This window comes from Folsomia candida, unplaced genomic scaffold, assembly GCF_002217175.1.
Source record: "Folsomia candida strain VU population unplaced genomic scaffold, ASM221717v1 Fcan01_Sc001, whole genome shotgun sequence".
Classification (NCBI taxonomy): Eukaryota; Metazoa; Arthropoda; class Collembola; order Entomobryomorpha; family Isotomidae; genus Folsomia; species Folsomia candida.
In genome coordinates, this window is record NW_019091193.1 from 5,392,363 (window position 1) to 5,415,634 (window position 23,272).

The window sequence follows — 23,272 nt, forward strand, 5'->3', positions numbered from 1 at the left end:
TGTATTTATCTACTGGTGAGCAGAGAGCCTAATCATTACAAAAATCTATCAATTTAATAATGATTCAAAGTACTATTACAACAAGTGATTACAATGTGTTTTACTTGTGTTTGAGCTTGACGAAAATCAAACGAAATTTAACGTCTTATTTCGAAATCAAATTATTTCCGAACTAACAATTTTCCGAATTACTGGTGCAATATTTATTTATTTCACTTTGATTTTTGTGCAAATAAGCTAGTTCTTCACTCCCTGCACTTGTCTGTCATCTTACTATCGGACCAAGAATTTCCATACTCTTTGATATTTTGCTCCTTCCAAAATTCGTCATTGTCTTTCCACACTTCGGGGACTGGGCGCAGTACGGGTGGATCCTCAAGGTGCATAATGTTCTGGTCCCCGGTATCATGTTCATCCTCAAACGTTAACCAAGACTCCCACGGCCCGTCAGGTTTGCTTCGAATTCAGATGTATTTAAGTACACGTTTCTGAAAAATGTGCCCAATAATTGATTAATTCTAGTTATTTACGTACCCAGTTTTTGCGAACGATGTCCAAGTGGAAACTAACTGCTTGGAGAACTCATAATCCTCCGAGCCTTTGCTGATTGGTTCATAAAATTGTCCCATTGGTCCCGTCCAGTCGAAAAGATAGGGAAGTTCGTCCGCATGTGATGAAACACGTCGAGTACTTCCATCTATTTAAAAATATACGAATTCTTATAATTCAATACAGTGAGGGTATTCGTATCGAGATTTTCCGAACTTTTTCATTTGCGAAGAGTCTTCACTTTGTTGCTTCGCAAAATTCGCAATTTCGAAAAAGTGATGTTGCAATGGGACCTCGAAATGAATACCCTCAGTAAAAAAAAATATTGTTCTATCCACCTTCAAATTTCGGCATAAATTTCGATAAAACTGGGTCCGTCAAAATTGGGACTTGTTGCGTCCAATTGTACACATAAACGGGGACATGTTTTCCATAGAGGGCAGCCATCGTTCGGAACGGATAAGTCCAGTGGCGTTCAGAAATCATGTTCTCGAATGAGACCAGGTCGATACCGTTCCGGAGGAATCGATCCCGTATTGCGTTCACTGTTTGAGATGGGTCCTCCGCTGAATGGGTTAAGAACAACATGTTCGGTGCGACCCGACCCCATTGGGATTTTACCTTTTGGGTTAATGTGGTATCGCTTGTGACTAACAAAATTTAGAAGAAAATTTGCACGAGTTTAATATTTAGTATTCGAGTGAGTAAATATTTAGGTGACCTAACCAATCAGAGCGGATCCATAATTCTCCCACCCGATCAATCCCATCATCATGGGAACCTTGTGAAATCGTCCAGACGCTACGAGGTCGTAAGGATCTTCCGCAATGAAGACATCGCCTTTTGTATATGTTTCGATGGAGGGTCCCATGAACATTGCGGATTCGTCAAAGCCCTGTGATTTTTTCACATGTGTAAATGCACCTTATTATGCATGTTGGTACAACTTTATCAAGTATCGAGTCATCACCAAACTTTAAATAATGTGATAATAAAATAGTAAGTTAAATATCACTTTGGTATGAAATTGTTGTAAAACTATGAGAATAATTTCCCATGAAACTCAAACTTCCCACCCTGCATTACATCAATTTTGTTACCACATTACTTAAATTATGCTATTAACACAAGCCGTTAAGAAAATTAACGAAAACATTAAAATTACTTCCTACTTCAAAAAAATTACCAATAAAATTAAGTATTTTTAAACAAATATTTACAAAAACCATTTCCCTTACAAATTCATTCACTAACTTCATCCAAGGTCCGAACAGTTTTGGATCAATTCTCTGCAAACATTCCACCAAATATTCTCCATGACTCGTCGGACAATCCAACTCTCGTCCCAACCTTTTTGCCAGCGTAGGTCCATCCATGCCGTGATAGTTGAAAGGCTGGATGGCCGTCCCACTCTGCATTATGGCACGATGAAATAAGCCTTCCGCCATGGGAGAAAGTGTCAAAAATGACACTGATATTGACCCAGAACTCTCGCCGAAAATCGTGACGCAGTTCTTGTCCCCGGAGAAATGGGCGATGTTGTCTTGCACCCAGCGCAGCGAAAGGACTTGATCCTTTAAACCTTGGTTTATGTATTAATATTAATTTGCATAAATACATATTAATTTATTATTACTAATTTGCATATTAATTTAACCTTGGTTGCCGGAAGCGGAAGAGGTTCCCGCGTTCAGAAATCCGAGCGGACCAAGGCGATAATTTATCACGACGAGGACAACGCTGGTGTCCGATTCCATAAAGTAGGACGGCCCATATTCGGACGAGGCTCCTTCAACAAAACCACCGCCGTGAATCCAAACCATCACGGGGAACAGAGTTTTGTCATTGGAGGATGGCAACTGTGATTTCATAACATTTTAAAACATACAGTAAATCAGATATGAAAGCATGCCGGGCTACTTTTGTGGTGTAGACGTCCAGGGTTAAGCAATCCTCGACTCCTGTAATTGGTCCCATCATTCCCGAAGTTATGCAGCCTGGACCGGAATCAATCGCTTGTAAAGGAGTAAACCATCGATCGGCGTGTCTTGCGGTCTATTTTTACATAAATTTCAACCCATGAATTTTGAGAGTTTAAAGATACAATTTGTTTTCGTATTTTGCTTTACACCGAATCGTTTTTCCACTTTTCCATATGGGATTCCTTTAAAGAAATGGTACGGTTTTCCATCCCGACTTGAAATGGCGGATCCGCCATGAACTTCACCATTTCTTAAGTGTACTTTGCTTTCCGTGGAGGTGTCCCCTCGAGCAGGAATTAATGGAAGGAGGAATAAAACTATAAACTTTAATGGTATCATTGTTTTCCAGCTAAAAATTGTAAAATGAAGGAGAGTTGGGACACGTTGGTGGTCGTCTTGCTGAGATAATAAATTGTTAGATTGACAAGTCACAACTTGTGTTTCTGCGACAGAATTCACATGCGAAAATAGTGTGGATTCAAATCAGCGAGGTGATAAAGGTGATAAGTGCATACATATGTACAGAAGTACATAAACACAAGTAGATAAGAGCGACAAATGTTTGTTCCACATTCATTTTTTGTGAATGTTAATTTAGCTTCACAGACGGCTGAGCTGTTCAGAATGTATTAACATCTTCACATAATCTTCATAAACAATGTAAATATTTAAATTAGTATGTAAACTAAACATTGGTAATGCGATGTAATACAGGATGTTTACAGATTTTGTGGAAAGACAATTACATCTATTACTTTTGAACGCGTAATCCAATTTGCACCAAATTTGGCACACACAATCTCGAAGGTCACGGCCACACCTGCCCAAAGTTTCAAATTTCCATCTTCAAAGATGGCCCCTAAAAGTTACCCGAAAGTGGGCGAACCGTAAAAGCGGTTTCCGAAGCTAATTTGGCCGCGAAAAGTGCCCAAACGATAATCCAAAAATTTGGAACCCATCTTATCGTGTCCCCCACATATAATTGTATCAATTTTGTAAGAAAACGCCAGTAACTAGTTTCATCCGACCAACGTATGCGACGAAATGCATACCCCTCAAAACGATGAATTCTGCCACCCTGAAGAACATTGATCGCCACGATGTCAATCAGAATCCTGCAACCAAAAGGCAGGTCACAATGCAATCCCAGGTGTCTCCTGGACACGTTAATCGTATTTTATAGCACAATTTTAAAAAAGCCTTGCAGAGGAAGGCGAAAGTCCGCGCACTTAAATTTACCCATATGGTAAACAAAAAAACTAACAGCCGGAGGCTGTTTGAAGGTCATGTTGGGAATAAAAATTCCGAATTTGTCGTCACATTGGACGGGACACTCTGCTGCCTTCAAAACTTCAACAGGACAAAAATAATTTGCTGCAAAACCGATCGAAAGCAGATTTCAAAGCATGGGTCTGAAAAGAAGGAAAAGTTGTCTGACTGATTCCTGGTGGCAGGTGCAATGACGGACCGTGGAGTGCGAACATTGATACCTGTTGGGTCTAATGCAAAAATAAACTTTATGGACAGTGTTTTACATAAGTTGTTGGAGGTCAAAATTGCAAAGAAGCAATTTGGGGAGCTTGACAAGGTTTGCATCCATCACGACGCGGCATTTTCATATACGACCGTATTTACCCAACCGGACGCCCAAGATTTAAAGGCAAACCCCGGAATGACCTCAATATCCTTTTCCGGGGTACACATTAAGTAACCTGACACCAGTCCGATGGAATTTTTTGGGTTTGGATGCTTAGAACAACGCTTTTTCAATGGAAGAGATAAAAAATGTCTGTTGTTTAGAAACCCCTTTCACCGATTCCTCCACTTTGAGGTCACTTTTTGCGCTCATTTTTGAAGATAGAAATTTGAAACTTGGGACATGTGTGACCGTGATCTTCAGGGGTGGGCAAGATACTTTGGTCGTAAGATACAAGATACAAGATAAGATACTCTCTAAGACAAGATATAAGATACAAGATAAAAGATACATCTTGTTTAAGTACACAAGATACAAGATACTTTTCTAAAAATTGAGTAGTCAAGACACAAGATACAAGATATGTATGTTAACATACTTTTATACTAGATAAGATACTTTCTTTTTTAGCTTGGTATTCATGCCCAATTAGTCATGTTTAATCATTTAACCGAAAAAATCTAGTGAGTACAAAATTTAAAATCATTCTAGAATCATTTTACAAATTTTGTTGCCAGTGCTTATACATCGAAAAAGGTCTAAATTTCGAGAAACTAGAACTCTACCTAACATACGTATATTCTTAAGAAGCTGGTATTATTTTTACAATATTCCCTGCTTATTCAAACTAAACCCTATAAGATCTATACATTAGTTCAGCGTAGATGTAATGTGCAACGTATGTATCAGTATGTATGTACGAGTACACATGTACATATATATATATATATATATATGTACAAGTTTGTTACGAATTGGCAAAACATAAACTAAAAATTCACCAAATTCTGGTTACGACAAATTCATGGTCAAATTGACTGACTTTAGTAAGAAATTGACGTAATTTGACGGAATTTTGAGAAAAAGTATCTTGTATCTTGTCAAAAGTATCTTAAGATACTTTTCTGCCATGCATATCTAGATAAGATACTTACACAAGATACTTTCGACTTTCTAAAAGATAGAAGATACAAGATACAAGATACTTCTCTGATCAGGCGACGAAGATACAAGATAAAGATACTATCTTGTATCTTGTATCTTTTATCTTGTATCTTGACCAAGTATCTTGCCCACCCCTGGTGATCTTGGGGATTGCGTGTTCAAAATTTGGCGCCAAAACGGATAAAGGGTTCGCAGTTTACCCATAAAATTGTCTTTCCACAAAATCTGTAAACACCCTCTGTATTGATTTATGAAAAATATTTTTAGACAAGTGTTTAAATAAATGATGTCATCGATAGAAATTGAATTAGTAGTCACGGTGTGCGAAATTTATAGTCAAAGTATTTGTTGTGTCCTCAAGACGCGACACTCTTATGAATGACAAAGGTGCAAGTGTACATATACTTTATTGCTGGGATGAATATGATCCCGAAACATTTAATTAAACTAATGTTAGTAAATGATGCAACCAGACTTTAATTAATGATAATATTATTTTGGTCAAGCTATTCCATGGGGACAACATGAAGAGAGTAGTATTTTATTATTATTAATCAATATTTATGTATTCATCAGAGACCTGGTCTTTTTGTCAGATTTTTGGCAATCCATGATTTCCTGCATTTCCACTTTTGTCTTGTCTAACCAGTCTTAACAATTGACTTCACTGAAATTAAACACATTATAAATGATTTATATATAAATTTTTTGCCAATAATGACCTTACCCTTCTTCTTGACACACTCGTTTGCAGAACATGGCGTCGTGGTGCATGGATTGACCCGAGGCTTGCATGATTGACCCAACGTGCAAACAACTCCATCGCAATCTGCAATTTCCAAAAATTGAAATCCAAAGATCTCGTAAAATACGAAGTAATTTCCGTTCGGAAATACCTTCTTCAGAAACGTGAACAAGCAATAAGATCATGACCGCTACCAAGCCCAACTTCATCCTGACCCAGTTACGGAATTCGATTATTTAGAAATTCACTCTAAGGTTTTGAGAATGCTTATTTTTGAAGAGTTTATAATGTAGTGACTTTTAAAACGTAAAAAAACCACGTATACGAATTTCAGTCAAAACAATGCAGTTTTTAGTCATAAAACAAACAGGTATTTAGATTTGTTTATTGCACAAAGCGATGCATGAGGAATGCACTTTTGTGTTTTGTAATTGTTCCATTTTATACATACCTATAAATATGTATAAATATCATTAAATTCTATACAAACTGTGTGATCAATTGTCTTGATTGAGAAGATTGTAAAGCGTGTTTTGGTACCAATAATACGTACAAGAATATAATGACGTATTTGGCAGTAGCAATATTTATGAACCCAAACAAAGCAGTATAATTTCGCAGGATTAGGTTCGTAAGATTATTATACGTAATTCAGTTTATGGACTCGTCCGCGTAAATATATTTACACCTACGTTCATACCTATCTATTTTAAGTATTTGCTAAAATAGATGGACAATAGATGCATGTAATATAATTTGTACCGGATTATTCTAACCGTCAGTTTAGGATAGGGTTAGACTGCGTCACACACGGGTTGAACTGAAATTGTTGGAAATAAAGCAATTGTTGCCAATTATCAAAAATATCAGCACCCAAATCAACTTGCAATGTAAAAATATAGTCTTTACCAAAAATGCATTTTTAAATAGAAACTCTAGATTTCAGACAAATTTTTGAACCAAGGGATCGGAATGTCATAATTTTTGAAACACGCTGCACAAGAGGTCGACTCTGCCGGTCGTATGCCTCCGTGTCCGTAGGATTTGTCGCCCCGCTGATAAATTTGAGTTCCTATTCCTTCAATATTGAGCCTTCGAAAAAGCAGCAAAATTGGTTGGCTTTGACCTCCGCACTGCACGAGGGTTTGCAACTTGCAAGAAATGAGTTGGTGCATATCTAACTCATCTCATCTCTGAAGCGTTACTTTACTGGCCATCCTGGTACATATACATGCATAATACATATTTACATACATACGTGTGTACTACACAAATAAATAAAATAGATGCTACACATTGTGTAGCATCGATCATACTCAATTCTCCTGATTAGAGGAGTTAATCAATAAGGTCAGTTCTTCCTCCGTCATTGTAAGCTTATAATGATACATTGATACATAGGTATGCAAATGAGACTGAATACACAAATCCGATTGCATTAGTAACATGCAACACGAGAATAATTAATCTTAAACAAATAAATCAATACTATATTGAGAAAGACCAATAAATGTATCCAACGCTCAACAATACTCGAGTAGAAAATGTCCCGAATCAAATTGTAATAATGAACAAAAAAAAATACGTTACGTCAAACTTACTGTCAAACGTTCTACTAAATATGACATCTAATTTAATAACTTATCATTAAAGAATTTGAAATGAATTTCGTTACGGAAAAATATCAAATCCGATTTGAAGTTTTTCGGATTGATTTTTTAAAAATAAGTGTGTACTCGGGACATGCTTGTGGTGGCACACGCGTCGAGAGATTTACTTATCCTAGTGCTTACATATTCATATACAGATATCAGGCTTGTATTCTCTCAAAGTTCTTGATTACATAATTTGACAATGAAAATATTATCACTTACAAATTAATCCCCTAATCCAGCAAAGTTAGTAATAAATAAATTAACTAAGGTTCACTTTGGTCATTTACATAAGTACACGCTTATGCTGTATACATATGTACATATCTGGGTATTTCCATACTCGGGTGGGTGGAATTTCCGCGAGTTATGTCAGACTTGGTCTTATGTAGTACACATTGTCCAATAGATTATCCCGAATTATTGCGTTAAAGTACAATCGGAAAACCCTTGTATACGTAAACCATTTCACATTGTTTTGTAACATGTATAAATAAAAATGTAAGGACGACATTCAATCATTTTTAGGATTAAAATGTCGCAAATAATCCAAACTCATCAGAGACTTTGTAAGTGGACCAAACTACTTTTACATTCAGTGAAATTGGAATTTCCCCACTGACTAGGCACTTGATTAACGGCTTATCTATTTATCGAAGGATTGCCACCTGTGCTTATTCTACTTCTAAACAAATTAATCTTTGCATCTACTCGTGTTGATTCTTTTCATATAAAAGCTCTCCCAGGTTCCCATTTCTTCACACCGTTCCAGAACGACCAATCCAGTTATATCTCCAATTAGCTCCACCATGAAGTTGCTTCTCGTCCTCGCTGCCTCCCTGGCAGTCGCCGCCGCCGGCACTGTCGACCCAGCCCTCAGCCTGGCCATCCAACAAGGTTCCACCGAGGCGATCCTTGCACTTCCTGCAATCGTCGACCAAGTCCAGTCCAACCCATCGCTCTTGTCCCTCTCCGGTGACGCCAAGGTGTCCGCCCTCGTCGCCTCCCTGCAAGGACTCACCTCCGCTGCTCAGGCCCCCTACGTCCAAGTCGCTTCTTCCCTCGGACTCGAGACCCAGACCTACTGGGGATCCAACATCATCCACGTCAAGGGTTTGACCTCCCAGACTCTCGCCTCCTTGGCTGCCACCCCCGGAGATTTCGTCCTCCGTAAGCCAGTCACCGTCCGAATGACCCCAGCCGTCGCCGTTGAGTCAAAGAACATTAGCCAAGCCGCGCAATGGGGTGTTGAGAAGATCAGGGCACCAGAGGCCTGGGCTCGTACTCAAGGAGAGGGCGTCGTCGTTTGCATCATCGATACCGGAGTTAATCTTGGCCACGTTGCTCTCGCTGACGCGTACGGAGGTGCCTGGAGCGACCCGTACTACAACACTGCTGGACCAACTGACCAACAAGGACACGGATCTCACTGCACTGGAACTATTCTTGGACGTGCCAATGGTGTCGGTGTTGCCCCAGCTGCCCAATGGGTTGCCTGCCGTGGACTTAACCACCAAGGATCCGGAACTGAACCTAACCTTATCAATTGCGCCCAATGGGTCTTGACCGCCAACCCCAGACCAAACATCGTCTCCAACTCGTGGGGCGGTGGTGGTAACAATCCATGGTACAACCAGGTTGTCTCTGCCTGGCGAACGGCTGATATCATTCCAGTTTTCGCCATCGGAAACTCTGGAGCATCCTGCAGGTCCGTCATCTCCCCTGGAGATCAGCCCAACCTCATCTCCGTCGGAGCCACCACTGACACCGACGCCATGGCGACCTTCTCCTCCCGAGGACCCAACGCAGCAGGAGCACTCAAACCAGAAGTCTCCGCACCAGGAAACAACATCGTGTCTTGCGGAACTGGAGCCAACAACTACGTCACCATGTCCGGAACTTCAATGGTAAGTTGCACTAAATACCTTAGTTTCAGGGGAATTGGCTAATTTTTCTATAATTATGTAATCACAGGCCACCCCCCACACCGCTGGAGCCATCGCTCTTCTCATGTCTGCCAACCCAAGCTGGGGATATGACCAGATCTTCAATGCCCTCACCACCACCCCAGCCCACCCAACCTTGTCTACTGGTGACAGGAATTGCGGACTTCCCGGACCTGGAGATTTCCCAAATCACGCTTTCGGTAAGATTTGCTACAATTGACTTGTAACTTCCAGTGAGCCTGGATAATGTCCACAAAGACTTGTTTATTTAAAATATTTTGTGAATTTCAGGTCACGGACGTATCGATATTGCTGCTGCTCTTGGTCTTTAAATTGAGTGATCACAACTTGTTTTAAACAAACCAAATTATTTTCAAATTGGAATTTCATAAATAAAATATATTTTCAAAAATAATTAAATTGTCTTTCTTGAAATATTTAATTCACATCATATCATTTCATTTTTACAAGCCTATAAGTTTATTTTAAACAATACACAATTTATTTAAATGGCAGAAGTTGACAATGGCGATCAGTACTACATACATTCGAATTTCAAGATATTTTGAACAACCAAAGCTAATGTTCCTTATATTTTCAAGTTTACACTCATGACTCGAATCATTTCACACATTTCACATAAAAATCTCTTCTCATTTGAAACAAGGAAAAATCCTTTCTTATTAAAAATTTGTTTGAGACGATGCAAATTCTGTAAGCAAGACAGTAAATGTGAATATAGTAATATGTAACTTACGAAGCTGTGCATATTATATGCGTTGGATTTCGCAACAACTTTCTCGTTATCTACAAAATTAAGTAAATAAACTGTTTGTTACACGGTATTTTTTATTTTTCTGCCTTGTTAACGCTGAATTGACCAAATCTATGAGTCATACATACCTGCCCAAATTACATTATTATGTTAATTTAAAAGGATTTTAATCTTGACATTGATAACAAATGATGGAATATGGTACAATGAGTTAAATTGGTGGCAGTGTACCCCCAACTTTTGAACGAGTACAATTAAATTAATAAATTAACAATTTGATCACTATGAGACGTCAATATCTTGCCAGCATTTTCGCCATGTTTTGTTGCATAAGCTTGGCAACGGGTCAAGAACTTGTCGCGGAACTTTGTACGGCACGACTAATCTCGCCTAGAATTGCCGCAACTGCCGGATACGACGGCCTCGACGCGGTCTATATTTTTGGCGGACATGCTGCAAGTAACGCTCCAATGTCCGGGGTTCAAAAGTACATTATATCCGAGGACAGATTAGAATTAGTGGGAAACCTGTACGAAGCTAATTTCGGTGGGGTTGTCTCCCTCGACACGAAAGGAGACTTTTTCCTCCACGGTGGCTACTACTTTGGCAGGGAAATTGTGAAGTTTTCACCGTCTGACAATAATTCCATCACCGCTTCTGGATACTTACCTGAGCAAACTTCTTTCAGTCCGGCTGTTAAGTACTCGCCTGAAAGTGACGTGGTTTTCATCTTCAGCGCAAAGAACGCCATGAACGAAATATTTATGTTTTACTCAGAAGCACAAAATGCTACTAAAGTGGGACAGTTGTCACTCAACTTGTGGTCAATGGGTGAGTCAAATCAGCATTTTCATATCAATTTTGTCCACTCAATCTAAAAATGTAGTGTTATGTTACCGTAGTACGTGCAACACCATGAATTCAAATTTGCTATCAATTGGTGACTTCTCAAACTGGGCAAAAAATCATTTTGGGAATAACCGCTTACTACAAAATTAATAGCTCTGTTATTATGAAACCGCAGGTGCCGTGTCTGACGGGCGTGGGACTGCGTACATCTTCGGAAACCAAGTCATGGCCAATTCTTCGATTCAATATCCCGTTTATGCCGTAAATCTGAACACTCTCGAGGTCACTCCAGGCCCCCCAAACTTTCCCATGCTTTCTTCCACTCCCTCCGTTGTTTGGGACAGTCGCTATGCTTACATTCTATCCGGATTTAGCACTACCACAAGCTATGGCATGATTCGGTTTGATCCGGAAACAATGGAGAATATTTTCATCCCCGTGATTAACTATCCCGGACCGAGATTATACGAACCAAGTGCCGTCTATGTGAAAGAGTCGAACAGAATTTACATATTTGGGGGACAAACATCAACGCCAACATACGTGTATCATGACCAAATTTGGTTTATTGATTTAAATCCGATCCAGAAACTCTAATTAAAATTAATGTCGTAAAATAATTATTTTTTAGGATGGCTTTGTTCAACAGGTAATAAAATTGTATGCAACTAGAGAATAAATAAGAATGCATTATTTCGTCAAATCTCACGCTTAACTTCGTTATCTCTTATCTTATCATGTGCTTTTTGAAGTGATAATCTGCACGAGTTTATTACTAACAGGTGCAACCAATTAATCGAAAATTAAGTAATTTTTTGTAATCAGCGTATTTAATTACACACATTAACACCTTAGTAAGAATTTTAAAATCATACATAAACAAATGAATAAATAACGTTTTTTAGTGCGTTTCATCCTTTCTCCACTCCGCTAATTCGTCCTCTCGCTTAAAATTGTTCGTTCTGACCTGAAAATTTCCACAATATCCGACCGCTTGAAATAATTTTGTCCTCATCCCGGCCGGAACTGTCATTCCGACCTGATATTCCTTCTGCACTGTCCACGTTTGTCCCGACGTCTTGCTCCAGTCATAACCCGTAGTGAATTGTCGGTCTTGTGCGGTCCCATCTTTTCCCGAGGTGGATGCACTAACCTCTTTTGAGACATCTTTACTAATTTGTTTGGAAACTTGGAATGAAGTTTCGAAGTTTTTGGTGTCTGTGGATGTCCTCGAGGCTTCGGAAGTCATCGTTTTCTAAACATATTTATATGCAGAACAGTAGAGCAGTCAGTAAACATTTCAAGAATTGTAAATTAAATTTTTCATGCACATTCTTTCTCATAAACGGTTTCTTAGAAAAAATATTCAAATTTCGGAGAGTTTATGATAAATCCGCCTAAATTGAAATGATTACAAAACAGGTTAATAACTTTTCTTACCTGATTTGTTACCGTGTCCTCCTTCGTCTCAGATTGATTCTCAGTTTGCGTATTTTCCACGTTACTTTGTTCATTCGAAGTGAATGTATTTTCCACACTTTGTCTAAAAGTTTGCGACTGGGATTCAGATTTTTCCACGCCTTGACTATGCTCCGTGCCACGATCTCTTGTTACAGAATCTTGCCAATTCGCGGAATTCTCACTTCCTTGTGCTATTGACGAATCGTGTCTATTTTCCTGTCCTTTCGACCCCGTCTTTGACGCCGAACCTTCCCCACTTTGCTGGAAACTGTGTTGCCTGTTATTTTCCACATTTTTCGAAACCCCTTGCTGCCTAGTGTTATCACCGCCCAATGTGTTCGACTCGGAACGGGATTCATCCCGCGAATTAGACTGCGTATATGAATAACCCTGTTCGAAATTAGTGTTCAGCTCGGCCCCTATCCCGAGAAATTTGCCACCCGCACTTCCCCCTATGGACGATCTAGTATCTGACGTCGAAGAATCTTGGGAACCCTGAGACTGAGAAAAGCTGCCCGTATTCGACCATGAGTCCGAATTCGAAAACGAATCAGTAACCCCCGCACCGACACTGCTTCCTCGCGAGGTCGCCCCCATCCATCCCTCCGACACGCCGATCGTGTCAGAAGTCGAGTCCGAGTACGTTTGGCCTGTACTCGTCGTGGCCAAAATAGTTTGAGACGTCGCCCCACCGCGGGAAGAAGTCGAACCGACATTCTCCCGTTGTGTGAACCCTGTCGAAACTGTGAGACCCGAAGTTCTCGTATTATCCACCGAACTTCCTTCCGTCCTTCCGTGCGTGGTTCCCCAACTGTGACCTTGCGTATGAGAGGACGAACTTCCTTTCGTGTGAGAGGTTGACTGCCCTCTCGTGTCAGAATTTGAAACGGAGTTACTCGCCGTATTTCCCACCGAGGTGGAGACTCCTTGCGAATTTGAGTTGGTCAAAGAATCCATACTGCCCTCGGTTTCACGCAGGGTTTCGCTCCCAGTCAGCGTCCACTCTTTTGAGAGGCTGTTTCTTAATTGTTGCTCATTCTTGGTAGAGGCCACGTATTGCCGGGAAATGGTCACCCCTTCGGATAACGTGTATTGGCAAGAAGTTTCGGCATGGGCTGCTAAGGCGTCACCTAAAAACATATATGAAATCATGACACAAATTTTTATATTTGAATCCTCATTACTTTAAATATGTAAATGTCCTCACATTCTACGACGAGTTCGTAGGCATCGTGCGGCACGCAAATCTCTTCCATGCGGGGAACCGTGCAGCATTTGACTTTCAAATGGTGTGTCGCATCAAGGGACGTTTTCGCCTTGAAGCCACAAATGGCTTGATTTTTAAGACACATTTCCGGCTTACCCCAAACGTATTTGGCAGTAGTAATATCCCTGACTGGTAAAATAGTCTTGATGTAAGGTATTTGCTTTGGGGAATTTGAAAATGAACAGAATAACCGAATCGCTTGAATAGTTTCAAACCGGTCGGAATACAAAATTTGGAATCCGATCGCTACTCCGGGACATTCAGCTCGTTCACTTAATTCCTCCTCAAACTCCCAAATTCCAATGGATATGTTTTCATTGAAAAGATCGCTGCTGGTATCCTCCGACATTTCGAGGTCTGTTTGTCTTCTTGGCTTTGGTTGGTTAATGTCGGTGCAAGAGAGGCGAAATTGTCCCTTTTCGACCTGCATCTGCATTCCCGTCACGTATTGGGATTGGGGGCAGAATGCCCACTCCCAGAAGTATGGATGGTCGAACTCTGAGATGTAGTGACCATTTTGATACTCACTTCGGTCAGGAACTCCTAACGAAGCTATGATTGACGAGGGGGGAGGAATGGATTGCAAAATTATTCCGTCAGTGGCACCACGATAGCTCCGCCTTGGAAAAATGGTCATAAGAATTAAAGTTGTGTATGTAAACATCTTTAAAATATGCCATTGTTATTTTTGCATACCATCCCACATTCTCGGTGAATGCGCTACAACATTTGATCCTAATATCCTTTACGGCATACGAAATGGTGTCTAATATGAAAAAATAGTCAACTTATTTTGTGGAAATTCGTGTTTTAAGTGTGTAAATTTTTGTAAATCGAGTGACAGCAACACTTACCATACCGAAGCCGTTGGCCACAAATGTATTCGCTCCAGGCACACAATTTTGGTAATTTCCACACCCCAACTGCATTTGGCTTCCCAGCAAAATTTCTATTCAAGGGATAAATCCGCTCCAGACTTTCCTTTGTGTTGCAGTACATCGCGAAATCAGTAACTTCGCTCGACACCGGAGAATATTTCATTTCAACGCCGACCCCGAAACCAAAATGATTCCCTAATTCGAAACTATTCGTGCAAACATTGTATAATTGAGTGGAATTTGAATCTGGTTCGTCAAATGTCGCATAATTTTTGCCATCCTCATTATTATCTTTGTTGTAGATTAATCCAGGGATAAATTTTCCACTGACCAGAGTCCCATTCTCAAATGAGTAGCAATCAACCTTGAGAAATCGAAAATAACATATTTACTTATCGCGAAATAAATAAAGTGTTTAAATCAAATGTGCGAATAATAATTTTACCTTAATTCCAAACACCGTTTCAAACCCTAGGTCTAATTTTGCAGTTGGATTCCTTGTCCTTTTCTGTTTCTCAATTATTTCATTTGAAGATTTTTTAAACAAAAGTTGAGTCCCGATAACAAAGTGATTCGGAGGGCATTCAAAATGAGATGTCCATGCGGATTGAGAATAAGGAGACTTTTTTGGTATGGACGCTCGTCTGGAAATGCATATTATTCCATAAACAAAAATTAGACGTGAATATAAATATTTTAGTTAAATATGCTTAATATTAATATAATTATTTTACTTGAATTTTTGTCATCTTTACCTGGATGTTGCAATCGCTGAATTTACTGCAGAGTCAGTCAGGTATGTAAATAATAGTATAAATCTGTACAAATTTCTCATAGAAAACAATCCCTCCATTTTCTTCAAGGGCTTTATGATAGCCATATTTGAAGATTATTATAACTAAAAATTTAAATTAACACGAAAAACTTATTCAAGCCAGAGTGGGCAAAGAGTAGCTGTTAAATATAATACACAATAAATACATAAATATCATGAACTAGGGTTCAGATCCTGAACCTGAGTGCAACAATTATAAATATTTTTGGATTTTCCAGGTAGATTCTATGAACTTTCATACATGTTTAAATATATCTCTTTTAGGTTAGTTCGTCAACTATATTTAGAACCGAAAGTAAGTATTTTGTGTGTACTGCATATACAATTTTAATCGATGACCCTTCCCATTCCTATTTGGAATAATCAACCTTTATCTTTTGGGCATTAACTAGAATGGGTCAGCCTACATTACTTAAAATGTGGATTTGGCATGCATATTTCTATATGTACATGCATATGTGTGCTCGTACTCAAAATTATCGCTTCATGGTTTTGGTTTACATTTTCATTTATCTCAAAATTATTGCTTCAGTGCTCAAAGACATTTAAGACCCTGTTGTCCAGAAAAATTTTGTCCAGTCGTCAAATCTTCAAAAATCATTTGTATGCGTTAATCATTCCGCAAAAGTACGTTCAGTTTACGTAATTTGTGCAAATTAAACATTTACTCCAAACAAGATGGCACGATACCTCAAAAAACTAGCCTCTATTTTACTACTTGTACTTTTTCACCTCACAAGCCCCATGTTTGCCAAAGTGCTTGTTAAACGCCAAGTTTCTCCTGGAATTCAAAAAATCTTGCAGGACTTCACAACAAGACTTAACCAATTGGAGGATACTCAACAAGAAGATCGCGACAGTTTGGAATCAGTCAGTTTAAACATAAAGATATTTCACGAATATTTCATTTTTAAATTTATCTACAATACTCTTTTCATGTCAAACTATGTACACAGATTCGTGGATTTTTTAACGCAATCGGAGTAGGAAAAGGGGACCACAATCCTTGTGGAGGGAACGGCTGGATGAAATTCGCGACGACATCTTGCATAAAAGTTATGCCAAGCATTTACACCATGGACGAGGCGGATGCAGCTTGTGAGGCGGACTACTCACCTGGTACAGTTTTTAATAAAACACTAATTATTTCGAGTATTAATTAACTTCAGCTTAATTAATTACACAATTCCCCCCAGATTCTGACCTCGACTACCCTTCCGTTTTTGCCATTAATTCCGCCGAGGAGCAAAACTTAATTTCCTCTCTTCTAAAGACGAAAACGTATTCATTCATCACAGGAATTTGGCTGTCTAACAATATTTCCAGTCCTTACGCTAACTGGGGGGCAGGATCTCCCACGAATTTGGACGGTCGAAACTGTGTCGAGTTAAGAAATGATGGTCAAATGAGCGGCGTATGGTTGGATGTTACATGTGATAGAAAAAACAGCATAATTTGTCACAAATCCGTTACAATTTCATATCTCGATGTTATAAAAGAACTGACAAAGTTGGGCATGAAAATAATACAACAAGATCAAGAGGTAGTTAAAATGGAAGCAGAGAAAGCCGAGCTGAATCACAAAGTAGAAATTCTGGAAAATAATTATGCCACTTTAAAACTGGAAGTAGATTCCATTTCAGTTAAAATTGAGGAATTTAAAACAATCGACCAAAGTCCTCCACCTCAACAAAATCACGATAACGGGATCGACTGGGCCGGGAAGACTTGGGCATTTGGGTGCGATTTTGTGGGGAATAATGCATTCAATGTAAGACTGCGAGGGGAGGAGTGCGGAGGGCATTGTTGGCATACGGCGGATTGTACACATTTTGCATGGACAGATTGGACATATGACGGACAAGGGCCTGGAACCTGCTGGATTAAAAGGGGACAGATTTCGAAACATGATGCGATAAAGAGTAACACTGCAAATATCGTGTGTGGATTTATTCCAGAAAGATTGGCCCATGCGTAATGAAATTTATGGTTAAAACAATGTATAATGTATAAATTTTATTTCTGGATAATTGTGTTAAGGGTGAGGAGATGCATGTGTAAATTATAACTAATATTAATTCTCCCTGTTAATGATACCCAAAATGTAATGGTGTAAATAAAGTAATATGTTACAGCGTCACTAACTTTGACATGGGTACATGGTATATTTATTCCACAACTATTTACTTACTAGCGTATAGCCCGTCCAAGGACGGGTCCTAGAATGTATCTACATACATAAAACGTCTTTGTTGTCGGTATTATTTTATAAGTAATTTTTGCAGAAGCGTTAGCAGGATATCATATCCTCCCAGGGCAGGGGACGGGGACCCCCTTCTGCGTGCTGCCCCACAGGCTTTCTTTGTTTTATTAAGAAAGCACGGACGGTACATTTGTCTGAGCCACCGCTAGCTCAAATTGACTTGAATTATTGACAATCCGGGTCTAATTGCTTTGCAAATATTTCTTCATAGACCACATTTTTGGTAAAAACTCTATCTGAGCCCTCAATTAATTTTCCCTGTTCTGGGCCGTCTATTATCTTAATTTTTGCATCTGCAAAGCGTCGCACTCTTGATAAGGCAACATATAATTGACCATGGCTAAAAACTGGTTCAGGGAGATATACTCCGACCTTGTCTAAAGTTTGCCCTTGAGATTTATTAATTGTCATTGCAAACGCCAATTTAATTGGGAACTGCCTCCTTCGTAAAACGAATGGAAAATCTGCATTTGCAGTGGACAAATCAATTCTTGGAATGAATACAATTTGTTGCTGTGCAAACCCTGTAAGCACTTTTGCAATTATTAAATTGGGCTTCAAGTCTTCAACAATTAGACGGGTGCCATTACATAGTCCTCGTTTAGTATTTAAGTTTCTAAGGAGCATAATATTGCTGCCCTTTTTAAGATTTAACTTGTGGACAGGCATTCCAGATGGCGTTAAACCATTTAGAAATTCAACAGGATAATGTTGTCTATCCTCTGCACTTTCATCATCCACGGAATCCGTACTGAAATAAGTTACCGAATTTCCTTCTAGAATATTTAAAATTTCTTCATTTATGTTGTCAACGTCCGTGTTCTTTGGACACAAAATTGCCATTTTTGAAAAGTTGGCAACATTGGCAACCGTAAGACGTTCTCCGTATATTTCATAAATTATTGATTCCCGACAAATAAGTTGTTCTGGGATTTCAATTGTATCCTTAGGGAGGCCAAGAGGAGTTTCTAATGTCCCATCTCCCAATTTTAGTAGCCAATCACTATAGCTTTTGTCTACAGACCTTACATTACTCAGTAAGTGTAGAATTTTGACTTTTCGCCATAAGCTGTTAAATTTCAAACTCGCTTCTACAATGGCAGATCTACTTGCATGAGGAACTACGGGTAACGTTTGTCGAAAGTCTCCTCCTAATAGCAGGACTTTACCGCCAAGTGGCTTTTGATTATTCATGACTTCTTTTAGAAATTTGTCAACTGCTGCTAATGCAAGACTTGGGGCCATTGTAGCTTCATCCCAGATGAGCAATTTTGCTTGTCGAAATAACTCAGCATCTGCTGAGTTCGATCGAATTGGTGATGTTGTTGTGTCATCTATAGGAATGCGGAATTTAAACTGCGAATGGTAAGTTCGTCCACCATCCAGCAAATTGGCTGCAATTCCGGTTGATGCCATAGGTAATGCAATATTTCCTTCACCACGCACTGTGGAAAGTATAGTCTTGTATACGTGTGTTTTCTCACTTCCACCAACCCCATCCATAAAGAATATTCTATGGGGAAGGTTTTCATTTTCGGCAGCATTTAATACTGTATCGAAAGCATTTCGTTGCTCATCGTTAAGAGTATCTTGCAATGCGTCACCTTTTTGTTTCTCTGCAAGTACATCAAAATACTCGTCCGCAGCCGCACGCATATTGGCTGGTGGAGACGGCAAGCCAAAGTCTACGCATTTCTTGTAGCTCAAGATAAGAATTGCTTGAATTTCTACTAAAGCAAGATTTGTACAATGCTGGCAATTATCTGTGTGATTGTGCCTTGCATCTCTTGCAAAATCTTCATACAAATCGGATTTGTATTTTTCAAAAAGTTCCAAAGCGTTAGGAGGAACTGCAAACACGCAGATATACGCAAATAAGTCTCTCATTTGCCGAGGCATTTTCCAAATTGCTGCATCGGTTAATGCAAAGTCCCAAGTAGCATCATCACTAAATATGCCACTTTTTTGGGCTGCTTCTTTGAAGGTTGGATAGATTACATCTTCCACAGTTCTAAGATCTTCAAAGGAAGTAACCCCTCGCTTATGAAGCAACAGTAGTCTTAGGCAATATTTTTCTGTGTCGGTAGATAAATTAACAGGATACATTCTACCGATTGTATTATTTGTCTCTCTTTGACGTGGTTTCCAGACTCCACTTACTTTATTAAAGACATAATGTTCAGGGATATCGGCATATAAATAAAGCCTTGCATCTTCATCTGTATCGTTTAATTTAAACCAAGCCGTCAGCATAGTTTCTTTTGATCCGGCCCTTTCGGCCGCAGCTTCTACATTATCTGCATTGAAGTACACAGTTTGTTCACTCGGAAGATGTACTGGCAGTCTATAGATTGTATGTGACTGCTCATGCATAGAATTGCCAAAAAGTCGCCAGGCAGCTTCTGGAGCACTTATGTACCTTGAGTCCATAAAAGTTTTAATTTCATCATGATTAAGGACGTCTTGTTCAGAGATAGCAATATTTGCACAGTCATGTCCTTTATACACGTATTTGAAAAGGTACTTGACACTTTTTACAGATGCACAGCTTTCTACATTAATGTGACAATTATATTTCAAGCTCATATATGGATTATATGGGACAATCCAAGAGTTGTCAATCTGTCTGCCATTTACATCAGTTTGGCCAGTATTTCGTCTGCGGTATTTGGGATAACCATCGCAGTTTACTAAAGTTTCATTTTGAAAAGGCTTTGGAAATTCTTTAGAACATTTGTTATTAACCATACATGGTGAGTTTAGATTTGCCGAACCACATGGGCCGTGTACCATATGCTTTGTTACAACTGCATGTAACCGAGGACATTCATTAATATCTGGTATTTCAGCGGATATAAGCTGATTAAGTTTTTCGGCATCCACAGGACCGTCATTTTTAACCATTAAAAGAATGTGGGCATGCGGAAGTCCCCTCTTTTGAAATTCAATTACATGAACTTTTGCTGTTAAAATGCCCAGTATTTGTTTTTTGGAAATATCATCCAACAATTCTTTTAGCTTTAGGTTAAAGACCCGAGTTACTAAATCGGGTCTAAATTCAGCTTTCTGGCCATATTGAAGGTTATCTGTAATTTCGGGCCATTTTGGATTACATGTCATAGTTACAAAAAAGTCGGGCTTTCCAAATTTCCTGACAATTGCCATAGCGTCTTGGTAATTTTGTGCCATATTTCTTGGGCTTCCTATGAAAGAAGAAGGCAATATAACCGCTCTTCCAGGTATTAGCCCTTGGTCATTGGCTGCAGTTTGTATATAATCGATTAGGCCAGCATATTGTTCAGCCCGTAAAGTGCCCTGGTTTTGTCGGCAGAAATTTAATCTGTTTGCTTCAGTTTTTACGTAGGCATCTACAAAGTATTGCTGAGTCAGCTTTCCTGCACACAGAAATGGGTTTAGCTCGTCACGAATTGATAGACGGTACCCATAATACTGCATTTGAGTAATTCGTGTTCTTGGATTAGCAGAGGGTTGTCTCATATTTGCCAATGATGGGGGCCGATTTAGCTTCAGATCAATTCCCCAACTTTGATCCCCATATGGAAATAATAATGGATATACCATTGGTTCCAAATTGGGATCCAATATATTTATCCTTTCTGTTCTCTTAGGATTTAAATCATTTTCATTGGGTCTACAATGGATGAGAATGTCCCTTTCAAGTTGAGGTTCGCCATCAGCGTTTTGGAATATTACTGCAACTTCATTTACTCGTGGTGCATTATAACGTCTTTGATCAGAATTACGATCTTGAACAATAGCCATAGCTACAGTCGCTGGTTCTACTCCATTAAGTGTAGCTTCTGCTAAACACTCTTTTTCAACTTCGTAAAGCATTTTAAATGCTTTAGCAAAAGGATTATTTTGAGCCATGAAAGAGCTCAACTCTCGCATAATTTCAGCATTACAATGCGCATTTTCACGAATCATCATTCTTTGATCACATGCCTCATCCGGGTCAAGAATATAAAGTTGGGCAAATTTTCTTTGGTCCCCATTTGTTGGATGAAGGGATCCAGTTCTGTGGTAAATTTGACCATTAATTCGAAAACAATAAGGTCCATATCCTGGGGGAGGGGCGATGTTTGCTCCCATTGAGGCAAAAGCCAATGCACTGTTTATTGAACGAATGTTCTCAAAAAAATTATTTGAATATTCATGCTCTTTTTTCATTAATTTTTCTATATTCGGGGCTAATTTAATAGGAGGAAGAACAACCTTTCCTTTTTGACAGCATTGTGTAAATTTTTTGTCTTGTGGCCGTTCCTTTAAAAAATGTTTTGCACCACAGAAAGAACATGGAACATTTAATTCGCCACAGGTGTGCTGCTGTATGTCGGCTTCATTAAACCTATTAATTGATGCCGCATGAATGGTCTGATTTAGATTTCTAAGCCTCGTTGCGGCTCTTGAAGTTGATGCAGCCGCAACATTTGCACGCCTTTGTTCAATACGTTGAGTGGTTGCCATATTTGCAGCTCTATGTCTTTTGTTCTTTGAGTTCCGTTGCAGTTCAACGGAACGTTGTTCTTCAGAGAGACTTGCAACTCGGTTTCGCTCAATTTCTGCATGTCTTACTCGTTCAAGGGAACGTTGTTCTTCAGAGAGACTTGCAACTCGATTTCGTTCAATTTCTGCATGCCTTTCTCGCTCAATGGAACACTGTTCTTCAGAGCGACTTGCAACTCGGTTTCGTTCAATTTCTGCACGTCTTTCTCGTTCAATGGAACGTTCTTCCGCAGAGAGATTTGCAATTCGGTTTCTCTTATTTTCTGCATTTCTTTCGCGTTCTTCTAAACGTTGTTCTTCAGAACGGTTTGCACGGCGCATGCGCATATTTTCAGCATGTTGCCTTTTTCTTTCAGCATCTCCTTCGGCAGTCCTTTGTCTCTTTGGGGGCATTATTCAGTTTAATATAATTTGTTGCAGCACCCTGTTGTTTATGACGGCACACTACGCTATGCTTTGTTACGGTACCCTGCACTGTGGCCTATATTACGGCACTTTGGCCTTTAATACGGCACTTTGGCCTTTAATACGGCACTTTGGCCTTTAATACGGCACTTTGGCCTTTATCCGCGTGAAAGATACTACCCCGTAGGATAATGTAGTTGTATATTGTGTATGTAAATATGTCTATGTATGTATGTATGTATGTATGTATGTAGTAAATATGTACGTTTGTTTACGTACGTACGTACGTACGTACGTGCGTAATGTAATGTATGTGTAATATGTAATTATTTATATTGTTATGGGTGGTGGTTTTAAGTGGGAGGAGGAGGTGAAACTTGGAGGATTTGTGGAAAAATGTGTTGTTGTCGGTCTGCTCATCAGATCCGACTGAGCGAGAAGAAGAGAGTATCGCGGTGGATATAGTCAATAGTGAGACGGAGTGAGAGTGGGGCAGC

At 39.3% G+C, this 23,272-nt stretch overlaps 6 protein-coding genes across 6 annotated transcripts; 3 read left to right on the top strand and 3 right to left on the bottom strand.

Moving 5' to 3' along the window:
* Positions 1-32: 32 nt before the first annotated feature.
* On the bottom strand, positions 33-2,964 carry LOC110855411 (carboxylesterase 5A). The gene is made up of 8 exons (XM_022103835.2): positions 2,679-2,964; positions 2,470-2,604; positions 2,207-2,408; positions 1,788-2,131; positions 1,276-1,444; positions 888-1,199; positions 535-697; positions 33-456 (listed from the first exon to the last, which is right to left on the bottom strand). The coding sequence occupies exons 1-8, from the start codon at positions 2,868-2,870 to the stop codon at positions 246-248; spliced, it is 1,728 nt and encodes a 575-aa protein (XP_021959527.1). The 5' UTR covers positions 2,871-2,964; the 3' UTR covers positions 33-245.
* A 5,355-nt stretch (positions 2,965-8,319) lies between these two features.
* On the top strand, positions 8,320-9,930 carry LOC110858043 (bacillopeptidase F). The gene is made up of 3 exons (XM_022106692.2): positions 8,320-9,476; positions 9,544-9,715; positions 9,807-9,930. Exons 1-3 carry the CDS (start codon positions 8,379-8,381, stop codon positions 9,845-9,847), a joined length of 1,311 nt encoding a protein of 436 aa, XP_021962384.1. The 5' UTR covers positions 8,320-8,378; the 3' UTR covers positions 9,848-9,930.
* Positions 9,931-10,506: 576 nt separating this feature from the next.
* LOC110862997 lies at positions 10,507-11,847 on the top strand. Its single transcript, XM_022112203.2, has 2 exons — positions 10,507-11,121; positions 11,315-11,847. The coding sequence occupies exons 1-2, from the start codon at positions 10,575-10,577 to the stop codon at positions 11,734-11,736; spliced, it is 969 nt and encodes a 322-aa protein (XP_021967895.1). The 5' UTR covers positions 10,507-10,574; the 3' UTR covers positions 11,737-11,847.
* A 100-nt stretch (positions 11,848-11,947) lies between these two features.
* Positions 11,948-15,726, bottom strand: LOC110863495. The gene is made up of 7 exons (XM_022112824.2): positions 15,501-15,726; positions 15,191-15,389; positions 14,722-15,109; positions 14,564-14,633; positions 13,808-14,487; positions 12,580-13,730; positions 11,948-12,394 (listed from the first exon to the last, which is right to left on the bottom strand). Exons 1-7 carry the CDS (start codon positions 15,623-15,625, stop codon positions 12,041-12,043), a joined length of 2,967 nt encoding a protein of 988 aa, XP_021968516.2. The 5' UTR covers positions 15,626-15,726; the 3' UTR covers positions 11,948-12,040.
* Positions 15,727-16,063: 337 nt separating this feature from the next.
* Positions 16,064-17,730, top strand: LOC110861616. Its single transcript, XM_022110752.2, has 3 exons — positions 16,064-16,450; positions 16,537-16,699; positions 16,777-17,730. The coding sequence occupies exons 1-3, from the start codon at positions 16,259-16,261 to the stop codon at positions 17,556-17,558; spliced, it is 1,137 nt and encodes a 378-aa protein (XP_021966444.1). The 5' UTR covers positions 16,064-16,258; the 3' UTR covers positions 17,559-17,730.
* A 278-nt stretch (positions 17,731-18,008) lies between these two features.
* Positions 18,009-22,763, bottom strand: LOC110857104. Its single transcript, XM_022105745.1, has 2 exons — positions 22,213-22,763; positions 18,009-21,975 (listed from the first exon to the last, which is right to left on the bottom strand). Exons 1-2 carry the CDS (start codon positions 22,761-22,763, stop codon positions 18,009-18,011), a joined length of 4,518 nt encoding a protein of 1,505 aa, XP_021961437.1.
* Positions 22,764-23,272: the final 509 nt, after the last annotated feature.